At 47.0% G+C, this 26,604-nt stretch overlaps 1 protein-coding gene across 1 annotated transcript; it reads left to right on the top strand.

The window, feature by feature from the left end:
• Nucleotides 1–713: 713 nt before the first annotated feature.
• On the top strand, nucleotides 714–16,500 carry CSRNP1 (cysteine and serine rich nuclear protein 1). The gene is made up of 5 exons (XM_069859254.1): nucleotides 714–858; nucleotides 8,025–8,220; nucleotides 10,620–10,879; nucleotides 11,256–11,552; nucleotides 12,617–16,500. The coding sequence occupies exons 2-5, from the start codon at nucleotides 8,049–8,051 to the stop codon at nucleotides 13,598–13,600; spliced, it is 1,713 nt and encodes a 570-aa protein (XP_069715355.1). The 5' UTR covers nucleotides 714–858; nucleotides 8,025–8,048; the 3' UTR covers nucleotides 13,601–16,500.
• The last annotated feature ends 10,104 nt before the right edge of the window (nucleotides 16,501–26,604 follow it).

Consider the following 26,604-nt stretch of genomic DNA (forward strand, 5'->3'; position numbering starts at 1 on the left):
TGATCTCCAAGCTGTCTGTGGGTCCCAAACCCCTTGTGGGACCAAATCCATGGTGAGCTCCAAGCTGTGCCTGTGGGTCCCAAACGCCTTGTGGGTCCCAAACCCCTTGAGGGTCCCAAGCTCCCTGTGGGTCCAAACCCCTGTGGGTCCCCAACCCCTCATGGGTCCCAAGCTCCCTGTGGGACCAAATCCATCGTTATCTCCAAGCTGTGCCTGTGGGTCCCAAACCCCTTGCAGATCCCAAGCCCCCAGTGGGTCCCCAACCCCTTGTAGGTCCCAAGCCTGTTGCAGGTCCCAAGACCCCTGTGGGACCAAATCCATCAAGAGCTCCAAGCTGTGTCTGTGGATCCCAAACCCCTGTGGGTTCCAAACCCCTTGTGGGTCCCCAACCCCTTGTGGGTCCCAAGCCCCCTCTGGGTCCCAAACCCCATGTGAGTCCCAAGCCCCCTGTGGGTCTCAAGCCCCTGTGAGTCCCAAGCCCCCTGAGGGTCCCAAGCCCCCTGTGGGTCCCAGCCCCCCACCGGGTCCCGGCCCCCGGTGCTCTCCAGGCTGCGCCTGCGGGTCCCCCGCAGTTCCCCTCCCGCTGTCCCGTGTCCCAGCGCCGGGCGGGGCGGGGGGGCGGCGGTTGGGGCGTCCCCTCGGTCCTGACTCAACGCCCCGCCCGGGGGCGGAGGAGGAGGAGGAGGAGGCGAAGGGGGTGAGCAGGAAGCCGGGCGGGCGGGCGGCCCCGCGCCTGTCACCGTCTGCGTCAGAGCCCGGAGTTTTCCACTGACGAAAAAGGGCAGCGCGGCGTCAGCCCCGGCAGCGGCAGAGCGGGAGCCGCCGCGCCAGGCAGCGCCGGAGCCGACAGCGCCGCAGGTACCCACGGGGCTGGGGAGGCTGGGGAGCCGCCGGCCCGCACTGCGGCTGCCGCTCCGGCTCGGGGCCAGCCCGGGGTCCGGCTCGGGGCGACACGGGGCGGCGCTTGCTCCGGGCAGAACGGGCTCGAGAGCCGGCTCGGTCGGCGCTCGCCCCTCGCGGGGGTCGGCTCGGAGCGGGCACCTGGTGGAACCTGCTTCGGAGCCGGGTCGGTGCTTGCCCCTCGCGGGGTCCGCTTCGGAGCGAGCCGGGTCGGTACCTGCCCGTGCCGGGGTCCGCTTCGGAGCGAGCCGGCTCGGCGCTTTGCTCTCCTGGTAGAACCTGGTTGAGAACCGTGTCTGCGCTTTTTACCCGCCGCGGGGTCCCGCTCGCAGCCCGTCCCGGTGCCCCGGGGCCGGTGCGGGGTCCCGGGCGGCTTCCCCGGCGCCGTCCGGCCGCGCTGCTGCCGCCCGGGGGCGAGCGGGGCTGGGGCTGCTCCTCGGGGGGAGCTTTCCTGCTCCTCGGGGGGAGCTTTCCTGCTCCCTCGCCCTCTCCCGTCGCCAGAAATCCCTGCGCTTTACGCTTCTTTTAGGAGCGCAGAGTTTTCCCCCCGTCGGTTAAGGCTCTGCTCCATCTTTACGGCTGGGTTCCAGTTTTCTGATGTTGAAAGAAAGGCTGGGGGGGGGGGCTGAGTGGGGGGCGGGGGGGGACAGCCTTTGCCTGCTCGCTCTTCCCCAAATCCTCCCGGCTGGGGATGCTTTCCCGTCGCTACAGCAACACCTACCGACCAGCGCACGGATGGACCGAGGGACAGGGAGCGGGTGTCCCCCCCTGCCGACTCCTGAAACAAAAAAAATCGGATCTTTTACTGCTTCTCTTCAACGAGAAAAAAAAAAAAATCACACCCCCCCCCCCCAAACTGAGTTTTCTCATTGTATATTTTTTTGGCGACCCCCCCGGCATCCTCTGAAGTGTCTGTCACCTCTGAGTTACATAATGTCACCGTAGGAAGAAGCTGACGCGTAGGTGACATCCCTTTCCTAAAACAGCCTTGCCTTACTCACATCTGTAATGACAACAGCTCGGTGGGATGGATAGAAAACCCTCAGGGCCATTTACAAATCTCAGAGTCTTCTCATTTGTTGCAGTGAACTCGTCAGCACTCATTATATATTCTATATTATATATTCTATATATTCTATATATTCTATATATTCTATATATTCTATTATATATTCCATTATATATATATATATAATGGAATAATATGGGAGAGAGAGAGATATATATGGGAGATATATATATATACACAGGATATATATATAAGTTTTTTTTTTTATATATAATTTTTTTCCTATGGTATTCCAGTTTTCCTCTCCCTCTGCAGCTTGCAGATGAGGCCCATCAAGGTTGATGAGGGGTGGGTTATTTTCGGGATGGCGCGTTTGTTCTCCACGCGGAGAGACTCTGCAGCTCCTGGCAAGCCTTTAATAATTCAGCGCAGGAAATGCGTGTGTATATATATAGCAGGCAAGGTAATGCACAGCGTGTACCTACAGGAGGACAACTATGGAAACCTGGTGTGAATTATTCATGAGGTGTAATCAAATAGAGGATTTTCCTAGACAAAGCACACTTCGCTGTTTTCATATTTATTACAGCACAATCTGCGCCGAGTACATTCGAACCTCGTTTCGTTTGGGCAGTGTCAGATGACCTTTAATGTATTTGGTAATGTTTCTTATTTACCTTTCAAGCTGTCAGTGAGAAATAAGGGCTCGATGGAAAAATCTGAAACCCCTTTTTTTCTTTGTAGCCTTCAGAAAATTAGTAGATGGAGTAAGCGCTTCTGATGCTTTTCCCAGGGAAGGCGTTTTGCCTGTTCAGCCTCTGGCAGAAGAATAAACTCCTGGTGCTACAAACTGATTCATGCTCCTGCTCGGCAGCACGGGGTACTTTGGATTTTGCTGTTGCATAGAAGGCAGAGGCTATTTTTAACCAGAGCAAGGTTATGAAACCTTAGACCCAGCTGGGTGAAAATAATCTGGTCTGAACTGGAAAGCACAGCTTGCATGGCTGGGAACATGCACGGGACCATCCCCTGGAGGGTCCTGATGGGATGATCCTGCTCACCTTGGCCCCAGTCAGCCCCGAAATTGGGAAGTGGTGTCATTGTGGAAGCTGTCACAGCAGCGCTGGGGAAACCACTTAAGTAAATATGCAAAGAATTAAAATAGTTAAATGAATGAGCAATGAAACAATGTTGATAGCGCAGTGATTATTAAGTAACCCAGAGGCATTACTGGAATCACCCCTGCTTGTTAGACATCAAATATCTGGGGTAAATAAACGGGAAGCTCAGCTCCACACCAGTTTTTGGCGGTGCTCACACCAAGTTTGCCTGACCCGCAATAAACAGCAGCTTGCAAATAAACACCGACCCCAAAAACTCCCCCAGGTTTGCTCTGCCAGACGTGTTTGGAGCCATACCTGGCTAAAATATGCGGTGGTGTTTTTTAAACTAATATTTACTCCTGCTAGACCTGCACAGCCACTGTGGCTCTGGGGGAGGGAGCGGGAGCCTCTCTGACTCATGGCTCAACAGAGTTGTTAACTTGCTCCCGGTGCCTGATCCCTTGTCCTTGTGTGCCAGGAAGAGTCCACCTTGGCCTCCCAGGCTGCAGGCACATCGCTGTGCTTGTAAAGTCAGCAAACCAACTCAAAAAGTCACTGGAAAATAAATGCCTTTAGTGCGTTGCACTGAAAATTGAGGGTTTTTTGTTTTCACCCAAATGGCTTTGCAGAAGAAAGTTTGCTTTCAATAGCCTGTGCACAGACTTGGGATCCTTCCATTCTTTAGGAACAGCCCATGCACAGATTTCGGATCCTTCCATTCTTTAGGATGCTTCATCAACAGAAACCTCAAAATTTAAAATATCCTTGCTCGTAGGTGTTCTCCTGCAGTACCCTGGGAGTTGTGCTGCAAGCAAATGCAGCTGCTGGACTTACTGGGAGAAGTCTCCTTTGCCTTCCTGGCACTGTGGTGTTTGCCTGCCTGGTGCAAAGCACATACACAGCCCCAAAATATAACCCTGAAACATCTTCTCCGTGTACTTGTGTGCAAAGCCACGATGCCTCTTTGTGCTGTCTTTTCTGAATAAACTTACTGGACACTGGTAGGGGTTTTCATTACCTTCCTCTGCACTTGGCTAAGCAAATGCCAAACCTTCTTAAATCTAAATTACTCAAACTATTTACTGTTGAGACGTCGTCCAAGAGGAGGATAGTTAAAACATTAATTCCTCGCATTCCAGTGTATTAGGGCTTTACCCTGCGACTTGCTGGGCACCAGAAATGGGACTTTGCAGATTCAGTTCCCTTCCCCCCAACTAGACAGCCACCCCCACCCACTCCTCCTTGCCCCAATTTTAATGCTTTTTTAAAAAAAAAATAAGGAGGGAAGGAGGGAGAGAAAAAGAAAGGAATGCACATCTGGGCTAAATATTTGTTAGAAAGTATTCCCAGGATAGTGGGAGTTCTGGTGCCAGAGTGGAATTCCTGCGGGTTTGATCCATTGCATTATGTACTTGTTCCAAAAGCTGTTTTCAGTAAAATAGATGAGTAAGAAGTCTTAGCCAAGAACAGAATGTCTTTTTTGGCAACTAAAAGGAAGATAGGATTATTTTATTTCAGGTTATGTAAAAAAAAAAGGGGGGGGTGGGGAAGGAGAAGGTGGTAAAATCCTGGGCTCAGTGGTGCCTGAGGAGATTTGCAATAGCAAGCACAGAGAAATGGGTTGGTTTTTTTATTTCATGCTGCTGTGCACGTTTTTGTGACTTCTATGTAAGACATCAATGTGGATTTAAGATTACTTGCAGAGTTACTGCAATTAAAATACCCTTGCTGTGTCTGAATTGGCCTCTGGGTTTTTTTGGCTGAGCAGCCAGTGGTTTCGGCGACATGGCTTTCAAGGCAGGCTTCAAGATGCTGGCGTGAATTTTGCTCCCAAGTGCCTGGGTGAGGAGGGGAGGAGAGGATCGTCTCTGCTTTGACGTCGAAAATCCTGTCTGGAGGATTTTTTGGGGGTGATTTCAAGAAGGAACTGATGGGTGCAGCCCCACTACCTTGCCTATAGCTCCTGAGAAGGATTTGAAAGCTTGACCTGGAAAATGCTGCAGCTGTTACAGGGGAAAATTAATGTGTTTTGGCTGGTGGGCAACAGGTTCACCAGCTTTTTCACATTAATTGAGAATCATGTTTGCATGACACCTACATTGCATCAACAAAACAGTAAGTGTTTTGAATAAGACAGCATGCCAGAGGTTTGGGTTTTTCCTATGCATTTGGCTTGTTCTCCTAGATGGGAGATGCACGCACCTCCCTTCATCCTTCTGCCAGACGTGGCTAATCAGTGATGATAGCATTCAAAATAATAAATAAATAAAGTTGCACCGTCTCATACACAGCTTGCCTTGGCTCTGGCTTGGTGTCTGTGTTGATTTGATTAGCTTACTTGCGGAAAACACTTTTTCTTGCCATGTGGTTTGGGGGAGGCAGTGGGATTCCTGATGGGCACTGTTGGGTTTGCAGGTGACCTGAGCATCAAAGCCACACTGCTCTGCAGCATCATGATGTCCACCTTCTCACTTCTCTGAGACTTGCAGACCAGGTAAATCCTGGTAGAAATGGATGCTACGTGATGGGTTTTTTGGGGGACCAAACCTGAGAGTTATCCCTGTTTCAGCAGCGTGACCTTGGCTGCACCACCACCCTTCAGTGGCATTGGGCTGACAGTTGGACTTGATGATCTTAGAGGTCTTTTCCAACCTTAATGATTCCATAACATCGCATCTCCAAGGGTGTTTGCTGTTGGACATCTATCCTACAGGCTTTTGGGGGAGCTGGTTTCTCCCTCCCTTGGGTAGACAATGACATCCTCCACCGGCAATATCAGAGGTATCTTTTGGAGCATTGAGTGGTTACTTTGCAACACAAACTGATGCTCTTTCAAGCCACGTGTGGGATTTTCTTGCAAAGTTGTTGGCTGCTCTGTGTGGACAATGGGTCAGCTGGGATGAGCTAGTCTCCAGCTGCCACCCATGCTTTCATTCTAACCCCTGCCATAGATTTGGAGGGTTTCCTTGCTCCTGGTTGTTTCTTAAAGCAAAGTTGAGACAGAGGCACAAAAGTAAAACCAATGAAAATAAAAGGTTTATAAATGCAATCAGGTAGTTGGTTTGGGTGTCCTGGCTGCCTGCAAGCTTTGCTTTGCTGGGATGTGGGCAGGGAAGGGGTTAATCCAGGTGTTAGGTAGGACATGTGCTGCTGGGGCTGGAGAGTAGCCAAACCCACCTTCTCCCCATCTGTTTTGGATTAAAGCAAAAAAAAACAAAAAAACAAACCAACAACCCCCTCAGTGGCAAAACCACCTGCAGCTCTGTGGCTGCTGAGAAGAAGGAGGAGGAGGGATGGAGGGGACTGACTCTTCCTGGCCCCCAGCTTTGGGGGGCATGTGGGAAATGCACTGGCCCCATAGGTGCATGTTGTAGTGAATGATTAACTTCTTCAGGCTGAGGAACTGCTTCATCCAGGGATTTTTTTGACCTTTTAGGGGACTGTTGTCTCCTGGGAAGCTGTTGGTAAACATAATTAATGAGAGCTGGTACAGGGCTTTGAAGGCGTCACATGTGCTCCTGTTCTGCGATGTATTACCATGTGGCACTGCCGAGATACTGAAAATCCCAGCTTTAGGAGGTTTTGAAGTTGGTGTGGCTTCTATGCTGCCTGCTCAGGGCTCTTAGGAGGGTGAATTCGGTGTTTTTTTTTTCTTTTTCAGGAACCTTACATTAACTTCAGACATGCAAAAGAGGGTGCGAAAGTGCTATGGTTACAAAGAGCAAATTTGGCTGGTTGGAGGAGTTTCAGCTGGTGGGAGGGTACGGGGACTGGGTGTCTGGCACCCCCGTATCTGCACTTTCACCATCCCAGGGCCATATGTGTCTGTCGCAGTATCATCTGCGATTTAGGGATGCTTTAGGTTTTGTGTATTGCCTCTGGTTTTATTGTAGCACCAAGGTGGCTGCTAGCATCCCGCCTTGGTCTGCTCTCCCCTCCCTGCTGGAGGGGAGTTTCTGGGCTGGTGCTGCGTCTCTCCCACTGTGGCTGTGCCTTATAGCCTGCTGGGATGGGGTCAAAGTAAGTTACTTCACTGGCAGCAACCTAGTTCTCAGCTTTCGATACAGTTCACTGGCTTCTAAGTAAGCTGGCAGTGACTTTTGCAGAAGCAGGAGTACCTGGTATGGTGTTGTTAGTGTCTAAAAGGAGAAACAGTCCATCCTCTATGCAAGAGCATCCCAGGTTAAGTGGGCTCTGATATCCATTAGCCGATTGCAGGCGAAGTGTAGCACTTGTGCAGTTTCATGAAGCAAAAACCCCACAAGCTTTATAAAAGCAAAGGTTAAAAGATGCAACAAAGGGGTTTTTTGTGGGTTTTTTTTTTTCTTTCTTTAAGACGAGCAGGAGAAAAGCATGTAGGAAATTCAGGAGTCTAGGCAAGTACAGAGCTCCTTTGTTTTTAATTAGCTGCCTTGTTTTTAATTGCTACTATGCTTGATACATAACCCAGCCTAAACAAGAATAGCTTATTGAATGGAGGACTGACTATGAAAGGCACCGTGAGGAGAAGGGCTGTTCTTCACAGTTGATATATTTGTATTTCAGTGCTTCATTTAATAAGTCTGTTTCCCCAGGGGGCTGTAGCAAGTAAATCATGCCAGCAGATTGTTCTCTGCAAACTGGCTTATTTTTGTAATTAGCAAGACGTTAAAGCTGTAACTGCATAGAAAGCGATCTGAGTAAGGAGTTGAACATAAAAGAATTAGTAAACAAAATGTAATACTTATTGTTTGATAACATTTGTGTTGATTGAATTGGTTTCAGGACAGTTTGTTGTCTGCAATAGTCAGTTTTTCTGCAGCATCATGAAATGAGAGAGAAATTCAGCAGGTGTGCACAGCCAAGGTAGTAAAGTGTGGGGTTTGGGGAGAAAGCACGTTTTGGTAATCAAACTTGCATGGCCAGGTGTACCTGGTGGAGAAGTCTCGCTGGGGGTTAAAGCTGTCCTGCTTGTCAACAGAAATTGCCAGTGTTTCCCTTGCTTTATATTGCTTTTCCCCTTTGTTTTCCAGTCATATGAAAATTACTGCATCACCATGAGTGGGGTATTGAAAAGGAAGTACGAAGAGGTGGGCGATGACAGCACCTACTGCTCCTCCTCCTCCTGCTCCCCCCTCTCCTCTTCAGCATCCTCAGGCTGGGAGTCGGATGAGGAGAGCTCCCGTGGAGAACCCAAGCCTAGTTCTGCTTTAATGTCTAGCTTCACCCGTGAGTATCTCTGGCAGTATCTTTCCTGGGATCACACATGCCCACGCGTGGGTTTTCTTGTAGTGTAGTGATGTGTAGTCATCTCTGTCCAGGGTCTGGGTGGTCACCTCTGCCTGTATAGGGACTGCCCCCGGAGCACACCTTGGATGCTGCTGTAAGAGCAGATCCCTGTCATTATACCAATTTATCTTGGTTTTATAATCAACCACTATCCTCAAAGTAGTCTTGTCAGCCCTTCCTCCCAGCATTTATCATTCCATTATAACATTTTTGCTGAAGCCCAGGTTTCCAGGAAGAGAAACCCAAAGACCTGGGTGTGTAGAGACACGTAGGTGCCTCCAAGTCAGTGCTGTAGGACCATCTCACCTTCCCTGAATGCCCTGTCAAGGTATTACTTAGGCAACAACTAAACAGACAGCAAAGACCCATAATGACGTTTTTTAAAAAATTATTAACCAGTAGCGTAATTACCATTTCAGAACCCGTTTCCTACATAAGTTGGGTACTTTGCCAAAGAACATGACATGTTTGACATCGCCTCTGCTGTTAGTACCGATAAATGCCTTGTTTGTTTTCCCAGCAATATCAGTTTTGAGAGCTTTTAGGAAAATGCACAGAAGACAAGGTTGTAAAATCCTTTATCTCCCATGCGAAGGGAAAAATAAAAAAATACAATAGAGGAATATCTCCGTAGAGGAGAAATAGTCCAGCCAAGTAAATTATACTGGACACCCACTGTATATAGCAGTTAAGGTCCACTTAGCAGACATACACAAACACGCAGTGGTCTGAAAAGGCTTTAGAAGTCTTGTAATAATAGAGAGTCTCATTCTTGCTTGTCTTCCCAGGTTTTGTGACAAAACAATGAACTTTTTGTATTCTCTGGCTCAATTGGAAAAGGGTCAGGAATGGGAAAACAATTTCAGAAGTGGGGGGTGCGGGGAGGGAGAAGCAAATGCCAAAGTGCAGCAGCTCAGCCGATAGATGATCACAGTGGTTAACTCTCCCTTCTGATAAAGACCTAATGTTTTAGAAGATTGAGTCAAGGTTATTATGAAAATGCAACACACAGTGTAAAGATACCATCAAAGCGACTGCAGAGCCCAGTGTGAAACTCTCAGCTATTTAGCAGAAGCTGCTGACACAGCTGGGTGAACACCTATTTTTTTTTCTCATATGAAACCGAAATGCTATATTTTGGCAAGCAAGTCATGAGAAACCTGGGTGCAGCTAACTGTCCAGTCTTGCACTTTCCCAGCTTTGTGGGCCCACCAAACCAGCTGAGCCCCTTGGGTTTTTGGCAGTCCTTTCAGTTGGCTTCCAGTAGTAGGGCTGCTGGTGGCTCTGCCATCCAAAGAGTGGGGCTCGAATTCCAGCTCTGTGTGAGTCGCCCATCCTTTCTGGGTTATTTTTTTCCCATATTCTCTGTGGTGGCAACAGAGACATCACCACAACAGCAGAGAATGGGACTGAACATCCCCAATATCAAATCTTTGGGTAGCTCACTCTAGTTCCTGGCATGCTAATACAGCAGAAAAAGAAACTCTGTAACCCAGTACCACTGCATTTCACTTGGTTTTCTACTGCCAGCTACATTCGTGGAAACTCATTGACTCTGAAACTGTCCTGGCTAATTAGTCCACCTCCATCTGCTATGCTTGCACGTGCAAATGTGCAGAACCAGTTATCTCTGGAGAGGCCCCGCTTTAAATGGTGTGTGGCGTGTTTCAGCAGTTTAAGATAAACCAGAGTCATGTATTGCCATGTTTACCCTGAGATCACCTGCATAAAGATTAACATCTCTGCAGCTGCTCTCAAATGAGTCCCTTGAGAATAAACTATAGATTCATAGTTCCTCCCAGTGGATGGTGAAAGGAAGTGCCAGAAAAACAGCTGTTTTGGCTATTTTCTGCCCTGCCGCAAAAACTGGAGCCACGTAGCGCTGGAGTGTTGGTGCTCCAGTGTACTCGGAGTGACGTGTGAGCCCCTGAATGTGGGGTAGGGTGCTTGGGTTTAGAGCAAGACAGACACGTAGGATGGCTTGTTGCTTGCTCATTATACTCTGCTAGACATGAAGAATAGGCAAATGTATGTTTCCTGGAGGAGGTCAAGCAGGAAGGAGAAGCAGCAGCTGTTTCTTTGGGTGAATCTGATCAGTGACTCCGATGCATGAGGACTTGGCATAGTTTCCTCTCCATCCTCATCCCACCTTTGAAGCATTAGATCCTAAAACACCAGAAGCCATCAAGTGATGTTGTAACCTTGTCTCATTGTGTCCCTGTTGAGAGAGTACTCACAAGGCCTGCCTGTTTGTAGTATTTACAACCTATTTGTAATATTTCTGTCCCATCTACCGGATGGCAGTACTGACTTTGTGCTTTTTTCTCCCCCATATTTAGCCACGTCTATCCTGAAGAAATCCAAGCGACTAAAGAAGAACAATGTGGAGTTTGACCGAGTCACTGTGTTTTACTTCCCACGCTGCCAGGGGTTCACGAGCGTGCCTAGTCGTGGGGGCTGTACCCTGGGGATGGTGAGCAAACACAGCTCCTCCCGGCAGTTCACACTTGCAGAGTTTTCTAAGGAGCAGGAAAACGTTCGTCGGGAGAAACTTGAAGAGAAATTAAAAGAGGAGAAGTTGGAAGCATTGAAATGGAAGGTGAGTAGGTAGGAGTGTGGGGCTGGGTTGGTGAGGAGTGGGTGGATGTCGTTAGTCAATGCCTATTTTTAAGTAGGAGCCTCTGTGATAACTGGGGTCATCAGTCCTTACCCATGTTTGAGCCTCCAAAAACCACAGGCTCCAGGGTGGGATTTTCAGCTCAGTTCTCTACCTTTGAGAAGTGGCGGAAAAGTCTCTGAACTCCACCTGTCAGGTCTGCAGGACTTGGGGTACACAAGATTCACACAGATTTTGGTCCTGGGGTTGGCCAGCACATGTAGCAAATCTTTCCTTTCTTGTCTCTCCTGACCTAGGGGTGCTGGTGGCTCTGTGTTCCCAATAGGTTCCTAATACATTGATCATTTTTTGCCCTTAGCTAACCATGAATGGCACGAAGGAGTCAGAGGAGGCCAACCAGCTCACCATTGATGACATCTCCGATGATGACATTGACGTCAGTAACATGGACTTGGAAGATGGCTTCTTCCTCCAGCCCTACCCTGCCAAGAAGAGACGCGCGCTGCTGAAAGCTGTGGGGGTGAAGAAGATTGACAAGGAGGAGAAGCGGGAGCTGCACAACATCCGCTTGTCCCGGGAAGACTGTGGCTGTGACTGCCGGGAGGTCTGTGACCCGGAGACCTGCAGCTGCAGCTTGGCAGGCATTAAATGTCAGGTACTGCCCTCACTTCTTGGCACGGGGGAAACACTGTGGCTCCAGCTGATGTGTATGTTAAAGCAGGGGGGCTTTAGAGCAAGCAGGATAGTGTTAGGGCAGCTTTTTAAATGCATCTCTTGCCACGTGCTTGGAGCAAAGCAGGCAGGAAAAGCTCTTGGGAGATGCTCCCCAGGCTGTGAGGCAGATGCTGCTTAAAAGTGTCTGCTTCCCAGCTCACACATTGCAGCTGTGGGGATGTCCCTGAGCCTGCAGTGTGAATGCACTCGCCACATCTGTCCCCCTGAGACCCGTGCCTGCTTGGTCTCCTGGTGGAAATGGGCCACGTGGGAATGTCTTGGCAAATGCAAGCTTCTTGCTCCTTGCTGCCATTTCTCTTCCTCCCCCTGGTTTTATTTCTTTTCTCTTGGTGTGTATCTCAACTCCCAGCACGCTCAGGTGAATATGGGAGTGTTAGCGCAGCGTCAGCACAGAGCTTGCTGTGTGGACCACCTGCAAAGTAGTGTTATCCCTGTATATTCAACTAGCTTATTATATTTTTCATTTCATCTTTATGGGTGCCTGCCTGGCTGTGTCTGGGGAGCTGTATTCCCTATTCAAGGTGCCGCTTGCTCTCTCGATGCTGCAGTTGCAGGCTGAGGGTGGTGTAAGGGGGTGTGTGCAGGCAGGTGGGTGCTCCATGTGTGTGTCACCGCCCCCCTCCAGCGGGGACATAAAGCTGACGCAGATGTCTGTTGAGCAAATTGTCTTTGTGAGGGGCTGGAGCTCATGATACGGACAAGGTATTTAATATTGTGATGCAACATATAAAAACTCATGTTTGCTCCCTTATGTCTCCTTTTGGAGTGTTATATTTTGCTTTTTTGGGAACCTTTTAACTTTCTTCAGTTGTACTGAAATCCGATTTTTTTATGACAACCCTTTAAAATTATTATATTTTTTGGTCTGCTTTTAAACCCCTCAGTTGTTACTTGGTTTTTCAGGGTGAGTGAGCCATGGACAGTTTTGATTTTGTGCCATCGGGTTTGGTCCTAACCCTCCACCTCTGCTTTTCCTTTTGCCAGATGGATCACACCTCCTTCCCCTGTGGCTGCACCAAGGACGGCTGCGGCAACACCGAGGGCAGGATCGAGTTCAACCAGGCCCGGGTGCAGACCCACTTCATCCACACCATAATGAAGCTGGAGCTGGAGAAGCAGCAGCAGAACAGCGAGAAGGCAGCAGAGGCTGAGCTTCCTTTTCGGGAGCGGCTCCCACCCTTGGGTTGTACACCGGGGAAGGGCTCTTTGGAGGAGCGTGCCGTGCCACTGGCGCCTGCCTTCCAATTCAGCCCTGACCTGGAGGCCTTGGGGGAGAACAGCTGCAGCAGTGACATGACGGACTCCTCCATCTCTTCCCACCCCAGCGAGGACCTAGAGGAGCCCTATGAGAGCCTCCCCTACGACAAATCCCAGTCAGATGTGGATGATGATGGCCTGGCACGCATCCTCCACTTCAATGACTCAGATGCCGAGGAAGAGAGTGGTCGTGGCCAGGATGACCTGAGCTGCTTTCACTCCACCGACTTCTTCATTGAGGACCATGGCAGTGAGGCCAAGCCTGTCCCTGGACACTTGTCCCACCTCTCCGAGTGCCTGGATGAGAATGCCAACCAGGATGCTGGAGGTTTGATGGAAGATGCTGCCCACGCGCGGTGCGATGGTCTGTCCTGCTGCGCCTCGTCCCCAGCTGAGCCCTGCTCCAAGAGCTACGCTGACCTCAGCCTTTCCTCTGACTCCTTGGATTTCTTCCAGTCCTTCTCAGACTATAACTTGGGACCTCTTTACAACTCCTTAAAGGAGTACGAGAACCTTGATAACTTCTCAGCGCTACAGTTTCAGTTGCCTAATTTCCCTGGCTTCCCACAAGCTGGAGATCAGGGCTCCTGTTTCTTGGAATCCCTCATCGGTTTGTCTGAATCCGTCCCCGAAACCCCAGCCCCTTTCACAGACAATCAACTTTTGGAGGATGCCATTAAATCATCACTGATGGAGACAGTGAAAGTGTGAAACACCTGTGTGAACTGAAAGGAAAAAGGAAGAACAGTTTGACAGGCAAACTTTCACCAAAAGGATGATGTGCTACTCACAAATAAGGAGGACAAAACAAAGAAAAGAAGACTTTCTAAGCAGACAAACTATTTTTGGTCTTTATAGAATGTGGACCTTTTGACATACTGCACCTACAATCAGTTCTCTCGCTGTTTGTGCAAAACTTTCTAAACTTTCATGGTGGGGTGGGGAGGGGAAGGGAGGGAGGGGGAAAGACTTTCATGTATGAATTTCCTTGTGTTTTGTATGAAAAGACCTGTTGAGAAATACTCCTCGCTACCATTGCCAGTCGTACACGCAGCCCCTTCTAGAAAGGTTTCAGCGTTGCAGGAACTTTTTAAGACAACTTTTTGAAGCTCTATTTATTGTGAAAATTTGTGGTTTACATAAGAGTAACCCAGCACGCTCTTATGTTTAAATCAGACAAGGTTTACAGAAGAGATCCATACACTATATACATAATCATTCTTCATCTATTTATTGCGAATTCCAGAATTTAACTAGCCACCGAAGCTTGAACTAGCATGGAACCTTATTTAAATTGGTAATACCTCAGATGTATTATGTGTACAATCATATTTTTTTGCATAATATATCTGTATTTATTTTTTTTCTACCTGTAGTACGTGAATAACACTGTGGTTTATCAATGACCTGGAAGGGCAGTAAGGTCTTTGGCAGCACCCATGCTAAAGACATCCTGGGTTTTTCTGAGTCCGAAAGGTGTTGGCTAATTGGTCTTCACTTTGCATTTCTAAAAGAGCTGAGTGCAAGTGGGTGGGAAGGGAGGCATGGGGGGAAATGCTGGTGCAAAATACTTTGGTTGCTATCAGCCCTCTAGTAGATATGATGATGGTATCTGGTATTTAGAGTACTGCTAGGGAAAAGAAAACAAGCAAAGCTCTCAACTATTCAATAAATAACACGAACTAGCTCTATTTAAACAGATAAAAACCCTCAAACCCTTATCATAAATTATTTTCTAATTTATTTAATTTCCTAAGGATTTGGCCATGAGATCTTTCACAATCACTTATGGTGCCTGAATTATGCAGGGGAACTATTAGCATCGATGGGAGGTGTAATGAGAAGGACATTTGCAGCCCTGGGGGAGCTTTGGGAGAGCAGAGCCAAGAGCAGCAACACTGTGCTCACACTGCTGAGCAAATGCTCCTTAGGACTCCCCAACGCCGAGGGTATCACAGCTCCAGAATCCAATGTGTGAGGCTGTTTTTACTGTATTTTGGTTTTTTAAAATATAGGTAAATAGGGTTATACAGACGGATATGAAGGTTATTGAGTTATTTATCCTTTGCGTACAGTTTCAGAGGGAAGGGGAAAAATGACAACTAAAAACAAAGCTGAAGAACTTGAAGGCTTTTGTTTTGTGGGTTTTTTTTTTAAATGAGAGAAATCGTTGTGTTTAGGAAGGATATTGGGGGCCCTCCTGGCCTTTTGCTGTTTTCAAATCACTCTGAGAACATGACAGTATTTGGTCACGAGATGTAACTAGACATAAAATCTGTACATCAGTGATACACTAAGTGCCTATGCCAGCAGTATGGGAAAAAAAAAAAGGACTTTAAAACCTACAGGCTTTCTGTCCCCTTGGAAAATGAGACTTGATGGGAGCGATTCCTGGCATTACTGGCATCAGGGGGAGGCAGAAGCTCTGGCATCCCAGCCCTGCTGCCCTAGGAGCCAGGTGCTGGTGGGAGCTCCGTGGGGGATGAGGAGACACCCAGATAGGGGGAAAAATACCCAAAATCTGTGTTTGAGGATTTTTCCATTGGCTGAACTGTTTATACCCCCAGCAACAGGGATGTTGTTGTTTGGTATCTGCTGTTCCGCAGGTACCTCATGCAAACCTGTTGGCAATTTAAGAAACTTGTGGCATATAAATATAGCAAAAGCTGGGTTGTTTTTTGGGGTTTTTTTTTAATCATTATAATTATTACTATTTAATTGTACGTCTTCTCTGGTATTGAGCCGCTCGTCTTGGAAGCGGAGCTGACCTGCCATGGCTGTGACGGGTGCTCGCCACACGCTCACCCATCCTCCCGTAAAGCATCATCCTGGGGTCCTCCTCGCTGGGCAGGAGGGCAACTGTAGGAATACTACTGGCAGATGGAGGATTTCCTGGAGATATATATATAATTATTATTATTTTTGTTGTTGTCATGGTTTCTTTAGACTGAAAAATCCCTTTCAGTTATCTCCCAGGTGGTAGTTTCTATCCTTCAGACTGCATCAAAAATACTGACAGTTGAAAGTCTGGTACCGTTCTGTATTTATTGGCACTAATATATTTTATAACATTCCTATGTTTCTCTGCATATATATATTTATATATATAAAATATATACATATATTTTATATATATATACACACTTTTTAAAAAAATTAATGATGAGGATAGACTCCTGCCTTCGTGGATTTTTTTTCTATAATTTATTCTTTTTATTTGTGTTGGTGCCAAAAAAAAATATTCTTTTTCCTCATCCCCCCCCCCGGGCACTGAATTGTAAATATATAATTTTTTTTTCTTCTCTGTATCTGTGTAAAAAGTTGCCTGTTAAACAGTTTATAAACTGGGTATTTATTGACACAATCTGTAATTATCTAATGTATTGATTGAAACGCTTTGGTTTCAACATAGCTTTATTTTAGCTTTCTTTGTGTATATATTGTGATTACGTTGCTTAAAGGTACAAGTTAAAAAAATGCTTTATTTTTACCTTATCCATTTGCATTTGTTTATTAAAAAAGCATATTTGTCTACAGCTGCTGTCTCTCATTTCATCAAAGCAATATGAAGAAATTTCCATTACACTTTCAATAAAAGAATTTTGTTTGAATATGTTGGTGTTTTCGCTCTCTTTGGCTCAAAAATGTGGATGGTGGGTGTGTGCACTGCATCGTGTGTCCAAGTTGTCCCCTTTATGTTTGTGCTTTTGGCCCCTTTTTGAAGCTAACGTGTGCCCTAGGGTTCACACTCAAGAGTCGATATAGGAGCATCCTATCTGGGCAGGAGCAGCCCTTGTCCAAGGCTGCTGTCCTCTAAGAAGCTTGCCCTGAGCTTGGGGACCCCTGTTACTTTTCTCAACCCCTCTTCCCTTGGCTGGAAAAGTATCCACATGTCCTTGCCTTGGTCTCTGGAGTGAATGGGATATCCTCCCTGGAGGAGGTATGGAGCTGTGGCAGCTCTTCCATGCATAGCAGCTTGATACAGAAAGGGGGAAGGAACCTCCCAGTTGTCCTCAGGTTCATCACAGACTCACTATCACCTCAACACTGAAATGTAGCAGGGAACGCTAACAAAACCCTGGAAGGTCAGATGGGAGAAGCTCTTGAGGCAGCTGGAGATGCACAAGGCTTGCCCTGAAGTCTCTCTGGCTTCATCCAGGGATGAGTTTCCTCACAGAGGGGCATCCAGTGCCAGCCTCTGCTTTCAAATTTTGAGCTGAAATAGCGGATTTTGAGCAGGGGAGAGTCTGAGCTAGCATGAGCAGTTTCTCCCAGTGCTGGGAGTAGAGGGGACCTTTTTGGTGATTTGCTTAAATATGAGAATAAAAATGTGGTGCAACCTCTCGCTTTGCAGATCAAGATCCATGCCCAGAGGGCACTTCCTGAGGCTTCTAAGGTGTCTCTAGCTGCTCAGACATGCTGTTAAAATGTCCCCAGTGCATCGTCTTGTGATAGCATATGACAATCGTCCTATTCAAGTTGTTTCCTTCTCCACCTGTGTCACAAACTGCCATTTTTTTCCTCAAAAAAGGTAAAATTTAGCACATAAGAGTCTTGTTTTCTAAGCTTGCTTGGCCTGTGGATGGTAGCTGTACCTCTCCATAGGATGATGGATAAGAGATTATCCCCCATGGCCAAGGAGCATATAGGAAAAATCCTGGGAAACCCTTGGAAAACCCTAGAGATCCTTTACTTTGCAGGCCACAAACTGTTTCTCATTGTGCCATGATACCCTGGGTCCTGGATGGATGCAGCCAAAAGAAGCAACACCACAACACCACACACCAGGGTAAAAGGAGACAAAATGTGCAACAAAAAAAGGTCAACAGCGGGGAAATAAAGAGGGTGAAGACGTGAATCAGACGGTGATGCAAATTAAAAGCTGAATATATCCTAGAAATCTAGATGGGGACATGCACACCTGTCCCGTGGGCTTGTGTCTGGCAGCACAGGCATAAATCATAACCACCAACATCAACTTAAAAGCAAGAGAAAGTGGCCCAAGAATACTGTTGTCTAGTTTTCAACTGGGAATCCATTTATAAAGGTTGCCATCTGCCCCAGAGCAGAGAAGCTCAATTAACTGAATAAATTATTTGTCACAAATTATTTGAAAAGAGGCCCTCTTAAAATTTTTATACTATTTTATTTTATGGAGTTTATGCCTATAATTCCTTCTTACATTAATTATTCTCTGACTGGGAGGAGCAGAGCCCGCAATGTCACACTGGTGGGTTTTTGGCTGACGTTATGACATTGTGCTGTGCCCTGGCAAAGGGCATCACAGCTGGGGGATCCTCCAACCTCTGCAAGGTACAGAGCTGAAACAGCCCCGAGGTGCCGCATTCCCTCAATTAACCACTGTTGTGAGCATCCTCAATCCTGGCATCTTTGCAGGGAAGCAGCTGAGTTTGTCACAGCCTCTTTGTGCCAAGAGGAATACTTTGAAAAGACCTGGAGGAGCTTCCCTGGCTGGCTGGGGGTCGCCCGTCTGCAAGGCATTGACATCAAAGCCGTAGCAACTCCAGTTTTATAGGACTACAGCTTAAAATGGGTGAAACCAGGTGCAACCCTCAATTTGCTCCCTGGCTGTGGCAGAGTTGAGGCCAGCTGATTTTTCTGCATGCGCAGGGATGGATGTGTCCCAACCTGGTGACACAGTCGGGACTCACGCCTGGTTTGACAGAGGGCGGTGGCGCTCCTTCCATCCCTGGGAATCGGTGATTCATTGACCTCAATTAAGCCTGTCTGTGCCCTCCCCATCCTGTTTAGGTCTTCATCGTCCTCTTTATTTTCACTTATTTTCTTTTTTTCCCCTTCATACAGCCATTCTGTACTCCTTGCTTGTAACACCCAGAGGCACAGAATTACTCATCGCCCGCTTTCGTTTCATTTTTAGATGCCTACAAGAGTTGAACCGTGCGTGTAGCCACCAGACTAGAAAGCATTTCTCCCCGGGTGGCGGAGCAGCCTCCGGAAAAAGAATGAGTCATTTGACAACCCACGGCCCGTGGGGATGGGGACAGGCTGCAACGTGAGACTTGACTCCTCCAGACCTGGCGCCGTATGGGAATGAGACACCTGAGGACTTTTCTCAGCAGGAACAGCTATAAAATGACGGGTAGGATGGACTTTATCTCTGGCAGGGAATAAAAACAACTCAGGAGCTCCGGGGCAAGGTGAGGGCAGGGGTGTTGGCTGTGTAGCACTGGGGGTATTCCTGCATGCAAAGGGCTTGTGTCTGTTTAGGAGGCAGGAGCATTTGGAAAAAAAAAATACCTTTTCTTATTGCTTGTCTGGCAGGCAGAAGAAAAAGGAAGGTTTGCACCATGTGGACAAGCAGCGTGATGCTGCAGAGGATGAGATTGCCCCAGCCTTTCAACAAAGGTAATAAAAGCATCCCAGGTGATGGCCTCTCCATCCTTGCTGGCTTCAAGATCTCTGTCACTTAACAGGCATTTTCTCTGTCCATGCATGTGCCTTCTCCATGGAAATGAGCAGAAGTTTGCAGGCACTGAGGTTTCGACACAGACCTAGAAATCAGCTTGGCTTTCCCATAAAAACTGGCAATTGTTGACACATTCCTGTGACCAATATGAGTTTTAGTCTGTCAGTGTTATGGGATGAATAAAAAAAAAAAAAAGGTTCTTCTGTTATTCCTTATTCTTTGCAATGACGATGTATGATGCTCTACATCACAGAAATCCTCATAACATTGCAAGGAAGTGTCTTCTCCACCAAATCAACCCAAATACACACAAAAATAAAAGTAGTTTGATTGATTTCTGCACCATGTGAGGGCCCCTCCATGGCTATACTCTCTGGAGGAGTGGTGAGTCTTCGGCATCTGCAGAAATGGGTGATGCAAAATACACTGCCTACCTATAAGTAATCAGGATTCAGTGTTTTCCCTGCATAAAACAGAAAAAAAATCCTGTTTTGCCAGAGGGAACTATGAGACTTCAGATCAGCAGTTGACACAAAGAATTGAATTTTCTCTTTCACAGCTATCACCATTAGGAGTTTTCAATGCTGCTTAATCCACACACTCTCTCATCAGCTTGTTTTATACCCCTAAGGCTGCTGTAGAGTGAATGGCAGTATTGCCATCTACCGGGCAGCTGCAGCCTCCTCCCTGCCTCTCACCTGGCCAAATTGATCCTGGGCAATGTTCGTCCTCCTCTGTGAGACCAGAGACACCACATACGGGGGTTGGAACTGGATCATCTTTAAGGTCCCTTCCAACCCAAACCGTTCTATGATTCTGTGTATCTCACTGACATACCACATTAACAAAAATTAAAAATAAGGCTTAAATAACCTGCTCAGGTCTGGACTAGAGGTAGGTATGTCCAGGGCTTGGCCGTCTTTCCACTCCTGGCCTGGCACACACATCTACAGCTGGAGGAAAACATCTCCTGAAGGTAAATGCTCAGACTACCCAAGGATGAACCTACATTTTGGCCAGGAAACCTGAGTGAGGGACCAAAACATCCATGACGGGACGTGCCCTGACCCCATCACATCGGTAGGTGTATGAAACCCAACAAAGGGGGAATATCTGTGACCAGCAGAGCTGAAGTATTTTGGCATGAGTGTGGAGGCTGTAAAGACTTTCCAGAGAAGAGCGACAAAGCTGGCGAAGGGGCTGGAGAACAGGCTTTATGAGGAACAGCTGAGAGAGCTGGAGTTGTTTAGCCTGGAGAAGAGGAGGCTGAGGGGAGACCTCATTGCTCTCTACAACTACCTGAAAGGAGGTTGTAGAGAGGAGGGAGCTGGGCTCTTCTCCCAAGTGACAGGGGACAGGACAAGAGGGAATGGCCTCAAGCTCGCCATGGGAGGTTTAGGCTGGACATTAGGAAAAAATTTTTCACAGAAAGGGTCATTGGGCACTGGAACAGGCTGCCCAGGGAGGTGGTTGAGTCACCATCCCTGGAGGTGTTTAAGGGATGGATGGATGACGTGCTGGGGGGCATGGTTTAGTGATTGATGGGAATGGTTGGACTCGATGATCCAGTGGGTCTTTTCCAACCTGATGGTTCTATGACTTTCAGGTCAGTCCAGCCAAGGAGGCTGAAACACTCAGGATGGTGTGGGGACTCAGTTCCTGGGGACTGCACAAGCAATATCCCAGGGTAAAATATTACAGGAGAACCCTGCCTTCAGGATGAACAGCACAGAAAGGTCTCCTTCAAAATAAATGGGTCCACTGGGATGCCTTGTGTAAGAAACTATTATCTATTACACATCTCTGGAAACAAATACTTAGATACTACTTTGGGATGCTTTGGCTATGAAAAGCACTTAAGGACCGTTAAGTTCTCATCTCTATTTACTCCAAAGTGCATTCCAGTAATTAAAGCTAAATAGGTGTCAGGAGACAAGGAAATACCCATCACTTTTGCCTCCAAGCGAGTGAGCAAGGGAATGGTTGGGTAAAGGAGTGATACAAATTTGACTAGATATTTTGAGGGTTAATGTGATGGAATCAGCCCCAGGGTAAGATCTGGATGAGATGTCCATAACCAGAACATCTCTATTCAGCTGTGGCATAATTGAGGACCTCCTTGCTGAGCTTATCTCTATGTGACTTTAAAGCTCCCCACCTCTGTTATGTTTTGGGCCAGATGAGATTCTCAGGAGTATGAAGAGATTCCCATGAGGCTGGTTGAGACAACAAGGGACCTCAGGAAGGCCGTGCTCCTTTAAAGCAGCATCCGAATGGCAATAAGCACTGTATTTGATCCCTGTACCCCCAAGCTGAGTTTCACAGCACCTACAGCCTTACCTCCCCAAATAGCAGAAGGTGTTGTAGGCAGCCCTACGCCTCACCGGAGCACCCTACACCTGCTGGGACCAGGCCCAGGAGACAAGTCTCCTGTTGCCACAGCAGCCTCCTTTTTCTGCTCTCCATAAGGACACAGAAGGTACCACTTTTCCAAAGTCTAGTTCACCCCCTGGTTTGAGGGGTTGGAACTAGGTGATCGCTATGGTCCCTTCCAACCCAAACTATTCTATGATTCTATGATTCTATGATTCTATGATTCTATGATTCTATGATTCTATGACTTAGATTCATCATCACCAATCAGCTTTGGAGAAAAGGATGGGAACCCTTTATGCCAGCACAGTAGTACTGTACTCAGCTGTGTTTTCACAGCACCATTGGATACTTTATCACTGGACACTCATTATCTCCACAGCAAAACCTGCAGGAAGCACCGTTTTCCATAGGCTTCCAGAGATGTGCACCTGGGATCACAGCTTTGGCAGGTAGCACTGAGAAGCAAGTAACTCTAGCAAGGCTCTTGAATAGTGAGAGGTAAATGAGGCACAGGAGAAGAACATGCACACTGTCCGTGTGCTGCCAGGCTGCTGCCTCCCTCTTATCCTATGCAATAAATCACAGCTGAGCAGCACAAGCTGTTCCTGTCATCGAAACGCAGAAAGAAATGCTCCTCTTGGCACGGAGGATGTGATAATGACCCTGAATTAGAGCTGTACATCTCCAGCACCTGATTCTCCTGCTCCTGCGGGTGCAGCCTGATGTTTCTCCTCCTGGCTGTTGCAGGAATGGGTCCAGGATTTGCTCAGGCGGAGGAAAGATTTAAAGGGGCCATGTCCAGCCTGGTTTTTGGAGCAGCTTGTGACAAAAGATTTCGAGCACGTGATGGCAACGGCTGCCCTGGGGAGACCAGGGGCAGTTGCGCGGCTGTGGGCAGAAGCAGGGAGAGTCCATCACTGCTGTCATATCAGGGGATGAATCAGGCACGACCATGGCATTTTGGGTTGTCCCAAGGTATTAAATTGCTAATGTGGTCCTGGAATGCTTTGGGCCCAGACACCAGCCATATCCTTGACAGTTCCCGGCTCTGCTCAGCTCAGACCAGGGACAGAGGATGATGAGAGTCTGGGAGCCCGTGTGACATCCCCAAATCCACCCATGGCCCTTGCGCCAAACACATCGAGTTAGACCCCCAGCCACTGCAAAACCGCCAGCCTCTGTGATACTTCACTTCTCAGCATCTGAGTAATTTTTGGAAGTGGTTTGAGGGGCTCCACTTAAAAATCTCATTTCGCAAAGCTTTTTATTTGTGCCTTTTTAATTCCTTCTGAAACTCAAAGGGAAATATTTGAATACAGTAAAGCCAAGATCTCAGATGCCTGTGTGCTCCTGTCACTTGGCTGAACTTCTAAGGGACATTACTCCACCACTGAGCCTACCAAACCTAGAGTCCTTCAGGAGAAGGATCGTTCAGCAGAAATCACACACGCTGTCTTAAAAGAAGCAAGAACCATTCAGTAATTTTAAAGGGCAGGAAAGCTGAGACTTGGGGGTTTTTTAACTTGTCAGAAGAGGAAAATTGCCAGACTACTGAGTACCCAGGAGACACTGCCAAATGCAGTCCAGTAAAGCCGAGAGCTAAAAATACAGCTGGGACTCCACTCATTTACAAGCCTTACAGCAAGCGCCACTGGTTTCATTTTCATTTGTGCTTGCCATGATAAGGAAGATTTATCTGTTTGCAAATTGGGCCTGTGGATAAGGGCAGCGAAAAGCAGCTCCTGTATGTCATTGCTTATCTGTGTGTCTGTAAGCAAACATGAAGGACAGAGTGCAAGGCTGTGGACATGCCTTTTTATCGCTCTAGTTCCGCAGAAGTTCTTTAGAAATGAGTCAGTGATAGAGATGTTGGATGTTCCTTCGGTTTGCCAATGCCCTCTAGTGGCTTTTGGTGAGCAGAAATGTGCATTCCAAACAGAGCAGATTTTTCAGTCTGGGGAGAGAAGGGACACGAGTAGATGAAAATGCAAAAAAATGCTGAGTCAAAGTCCTTCATCCATAGATGCTCATCTCATACACAGCAAAAGGGGAGAGGGAAGTCTGGAAAACAAGAAAGGGGTGAAGTCAGTAGACAAAGTAACACGTCTCCATCCCATCTAAGTGCTTGGAAGAAGTGCTTATTCCCAGCTGGACCAGGGGACTGTTCTACCTCCCTGTTCCCACCCAGAAAGGTTTATAGACTACAGTAGATTCCTGCTTCTTTGCAGTGATTTAAAATACCTCTCCTTGTCTTTCTTTCCAGCAGGCCCCACAGTTTACAGAGGCATTTCCACAAAACTTCCTGGGCCTGAAAAACAGCTTCTCCTTGTGCCAGACATTATTTCTGGGAGCTCCTTGGTCATTTCCAAAGGCAAAGCTGACTATAGTGTGGCACTACTGGACTACACTTGTAGAGATGCTTTATCTATGCTACATTTCCCATTCACCAGTCAGTGAACGACCTTCAGTGGTTTCCTGCAGTAAAGTTTTGTCCAGGTGAATGGCAATGTCCATTTTTTGGACACAGCACCCAGCTCCTGCCTGGCTTGAATTTTATCTGGTGTCCTCAGCAGCACACTTCAGCTCCAAGGCAGCAGCTCCTTCCTTACAATTGTTTGACTATTCCCAAAGCAGAACCAAATATCATGATTTTAGATCTCCCCAGATCTCCCAGTTCCACTCCGAATAGTTTAATAAATGAAAGTCTCCAATTTCTCTAGCAGTCCCTTGCCTTCATGTGAGATGCATGAATTTACCTTGCAGGTACCAAGCGACTTACACTGTAGATCCAGTCCACACAGGCTGACACGTGTGTGAAGACAGTCGGCTTCTTGTTTGGCGTTACAGTATGGAACTAGCCCAACACTGACAATCCCATAGACTTGCTTGCAGTTGTCTTTGTAACAGCTGAGAGAGCCACCAGAGTCACCCTGGGACAGAAGAAGGAGGAGAACATACTAAGCCAAATTATCCAAACAATCGAGGAATGACCTCATAGGATTAAGGAGCATCAGTTAGTTAACCCCTGTCCTGAACATAAAAATAAAAAAATAAAAAAAAATTGTGCTGCTTTCTTTGGAAAGGGATGATTGCTCCCCAGCAGCCCAAAGTTTCCCAAGATGTTGCAAAGATCAAATCCACTATTTATTATCTCAGTCTACGCACACACACATACATATACATAACCCAGGAAGGGCTGAAACCTTTAATTCCCACCACCACTATTGCAAATGCAGTGACTGTGAGCAAACTGACCAGAGCACGTTGCATTACACACAGTCCTGCCCAGCAATGTCCATTTGCACAGCATGTCTGTTAAAAAATCAGTGCACTCTCCAGCTACAAGGAACCAAGCAGAAGGGAAATGCTGGTCCCCTTTATGCTTTGCAAACAGGTATATTCAAAGGGTCCTGGGAAGATAAGGCAGTGAAAAAGAAAGCAACTAGAGTTAAAATATATGAGACGATAAAGGCTTTTGCTTAACTCAGAACCTGATTTTAACAAGGTTCTGCTATAATAATAAAACCGCACAAAAAATACACTAAGTATCTATAGACCAATAATTATACAATGCTATAATTGTCTTATGTATAATTGTATAACCTGTTTTATTTCTATATCTTTCGATGTTATATTCATGTATTTACACAATCAAATATTTCACGTATTTGTTCATTACTTTGTAAAGGCTCTGCATGGTTGCTTTTGCCAGAAGCCACCTCTGTAGTGAAGGGCATGCAGGTAGATGTAACAGATATCCACGCCAAACCTCCTTGCCTTGACTCTAAGGCCAGGTGGAGCCCCTGGGAGAAAGGAGGCCTCACAGCATCCTCCTTTTCCACCTAAGCTGTCCAGATGGTGCAACTTAGACATAGCCAAAACTTGCAGCAACCTCAGCTGTCCATGTAAACAGAGTGGCTGTGGAGAAGAAGAGTGACAAGCCAGGGGCAGCACTGCCTGGACTTGGCAGTACTAGGTTAACGGTTGAACTTGATGATCTTAAAGATCTTTTCCAAACTAAATGATTCCATGGTTCTATGATTCTAAGAGAGGAGGCCATTTGGGAAATCTCCATTACATCCTCTTCTAGTGATTCCTACAAATCCAGCCTCACTGGGAACTGGACTGAATATACACATAAACATAAGCAGGACAGGATGCTAAATACCGTTTAGCCATATTCAAAATAATTATCCAGTGGTGATGTCATAGGGATTCCAGTCATTATGAATGAAGACTCTATCTATACCAATATAACATTCGGTGCCATCCACCTCCAGAAGACTGTGCTCACTCAGAGCTGCTCAGTAGGTTGTTCCTGGTGGCCTGAAAAAGAATCACAGAATAATTAATGTAAAAACTACTCCCCACTGCTAGCTTTGCAGCGCAATTCCTGCACCACTGAGGTCTTCTGTCAGACCTCCTAAAGCAGCTTCCACCAGAAGATTTTCAATGGACTGTAGCTAAATGATCTAATGAATTAGGCAAATGCTGTCTGCAGTTTGCTGGAGAAGCAAGTGAAGGTGCAGCATCAGCTAACAGAGTGCTGAGCTTCGTCTTGAATGAGAACATTCATTTTGCATCTCTGCATCTGTTCAAAACAGAGTGTGAATGATCAGTTTGTCATACTTCACAGTAAGTACATTGGCTAAAGGCATGAGTAATTAAAGAGGAGTGTTTGTTTATTGGTACCACACTATATCATTTAGGCATTGCATGTCAGACATGCTCCAGAGCAAATTGTACACCACGCCGCATGAGTTAGAAAGCATATCTTTTGTTCAATCTTTCCATCTCTGTGCAGGTTTTTCAGGAAGCAAACCCATTCAAAAAGCTCACATTCATGCAAACGCACCTCCTCTCATGCAAATCAGCAATCAGCTTGATTTCT

The sequence above is a fragment of the Phaenicophaeus curvirostris genome, chromosome 6 (assembly GCF_032191515.1).
Source record: "Phaenicophaeus curvirostris isolate KB17595 chromosome 6, BPBGC_Pcur_1.0, whole genome shotgun sequence".
Lineage (NCBI taxonomy): Eukaryota > Metazoa > Chordata > Aves > Cuculiformes > Cuculidae > Phaenicophaeus > Phaenicophaeus curvirostris.

Coding starts and splice junctions, on each gene's coding strand:
- CSRNP1 (XM_069859254.1), top strand. CDS start 8,049: ATGAGTGGGGTATTGAAAAGGAAGTACGAAGAGGTGGGCGATGACAGC. Junction 8,221..10,619: donor TTTAATGTCTAGCTTCACCC/GTGAGTATCTCT, acceptor CCCCATATTTAG/CCACGTCTATCCTGAAGAAA. Junction 11,553..12,616: donor TGGCAGGCATTAAATGTCAG/GTACTGCCCTCA, acceptor TCCTTTTGCCAG/ATGGATCACACCTCCTTCCC.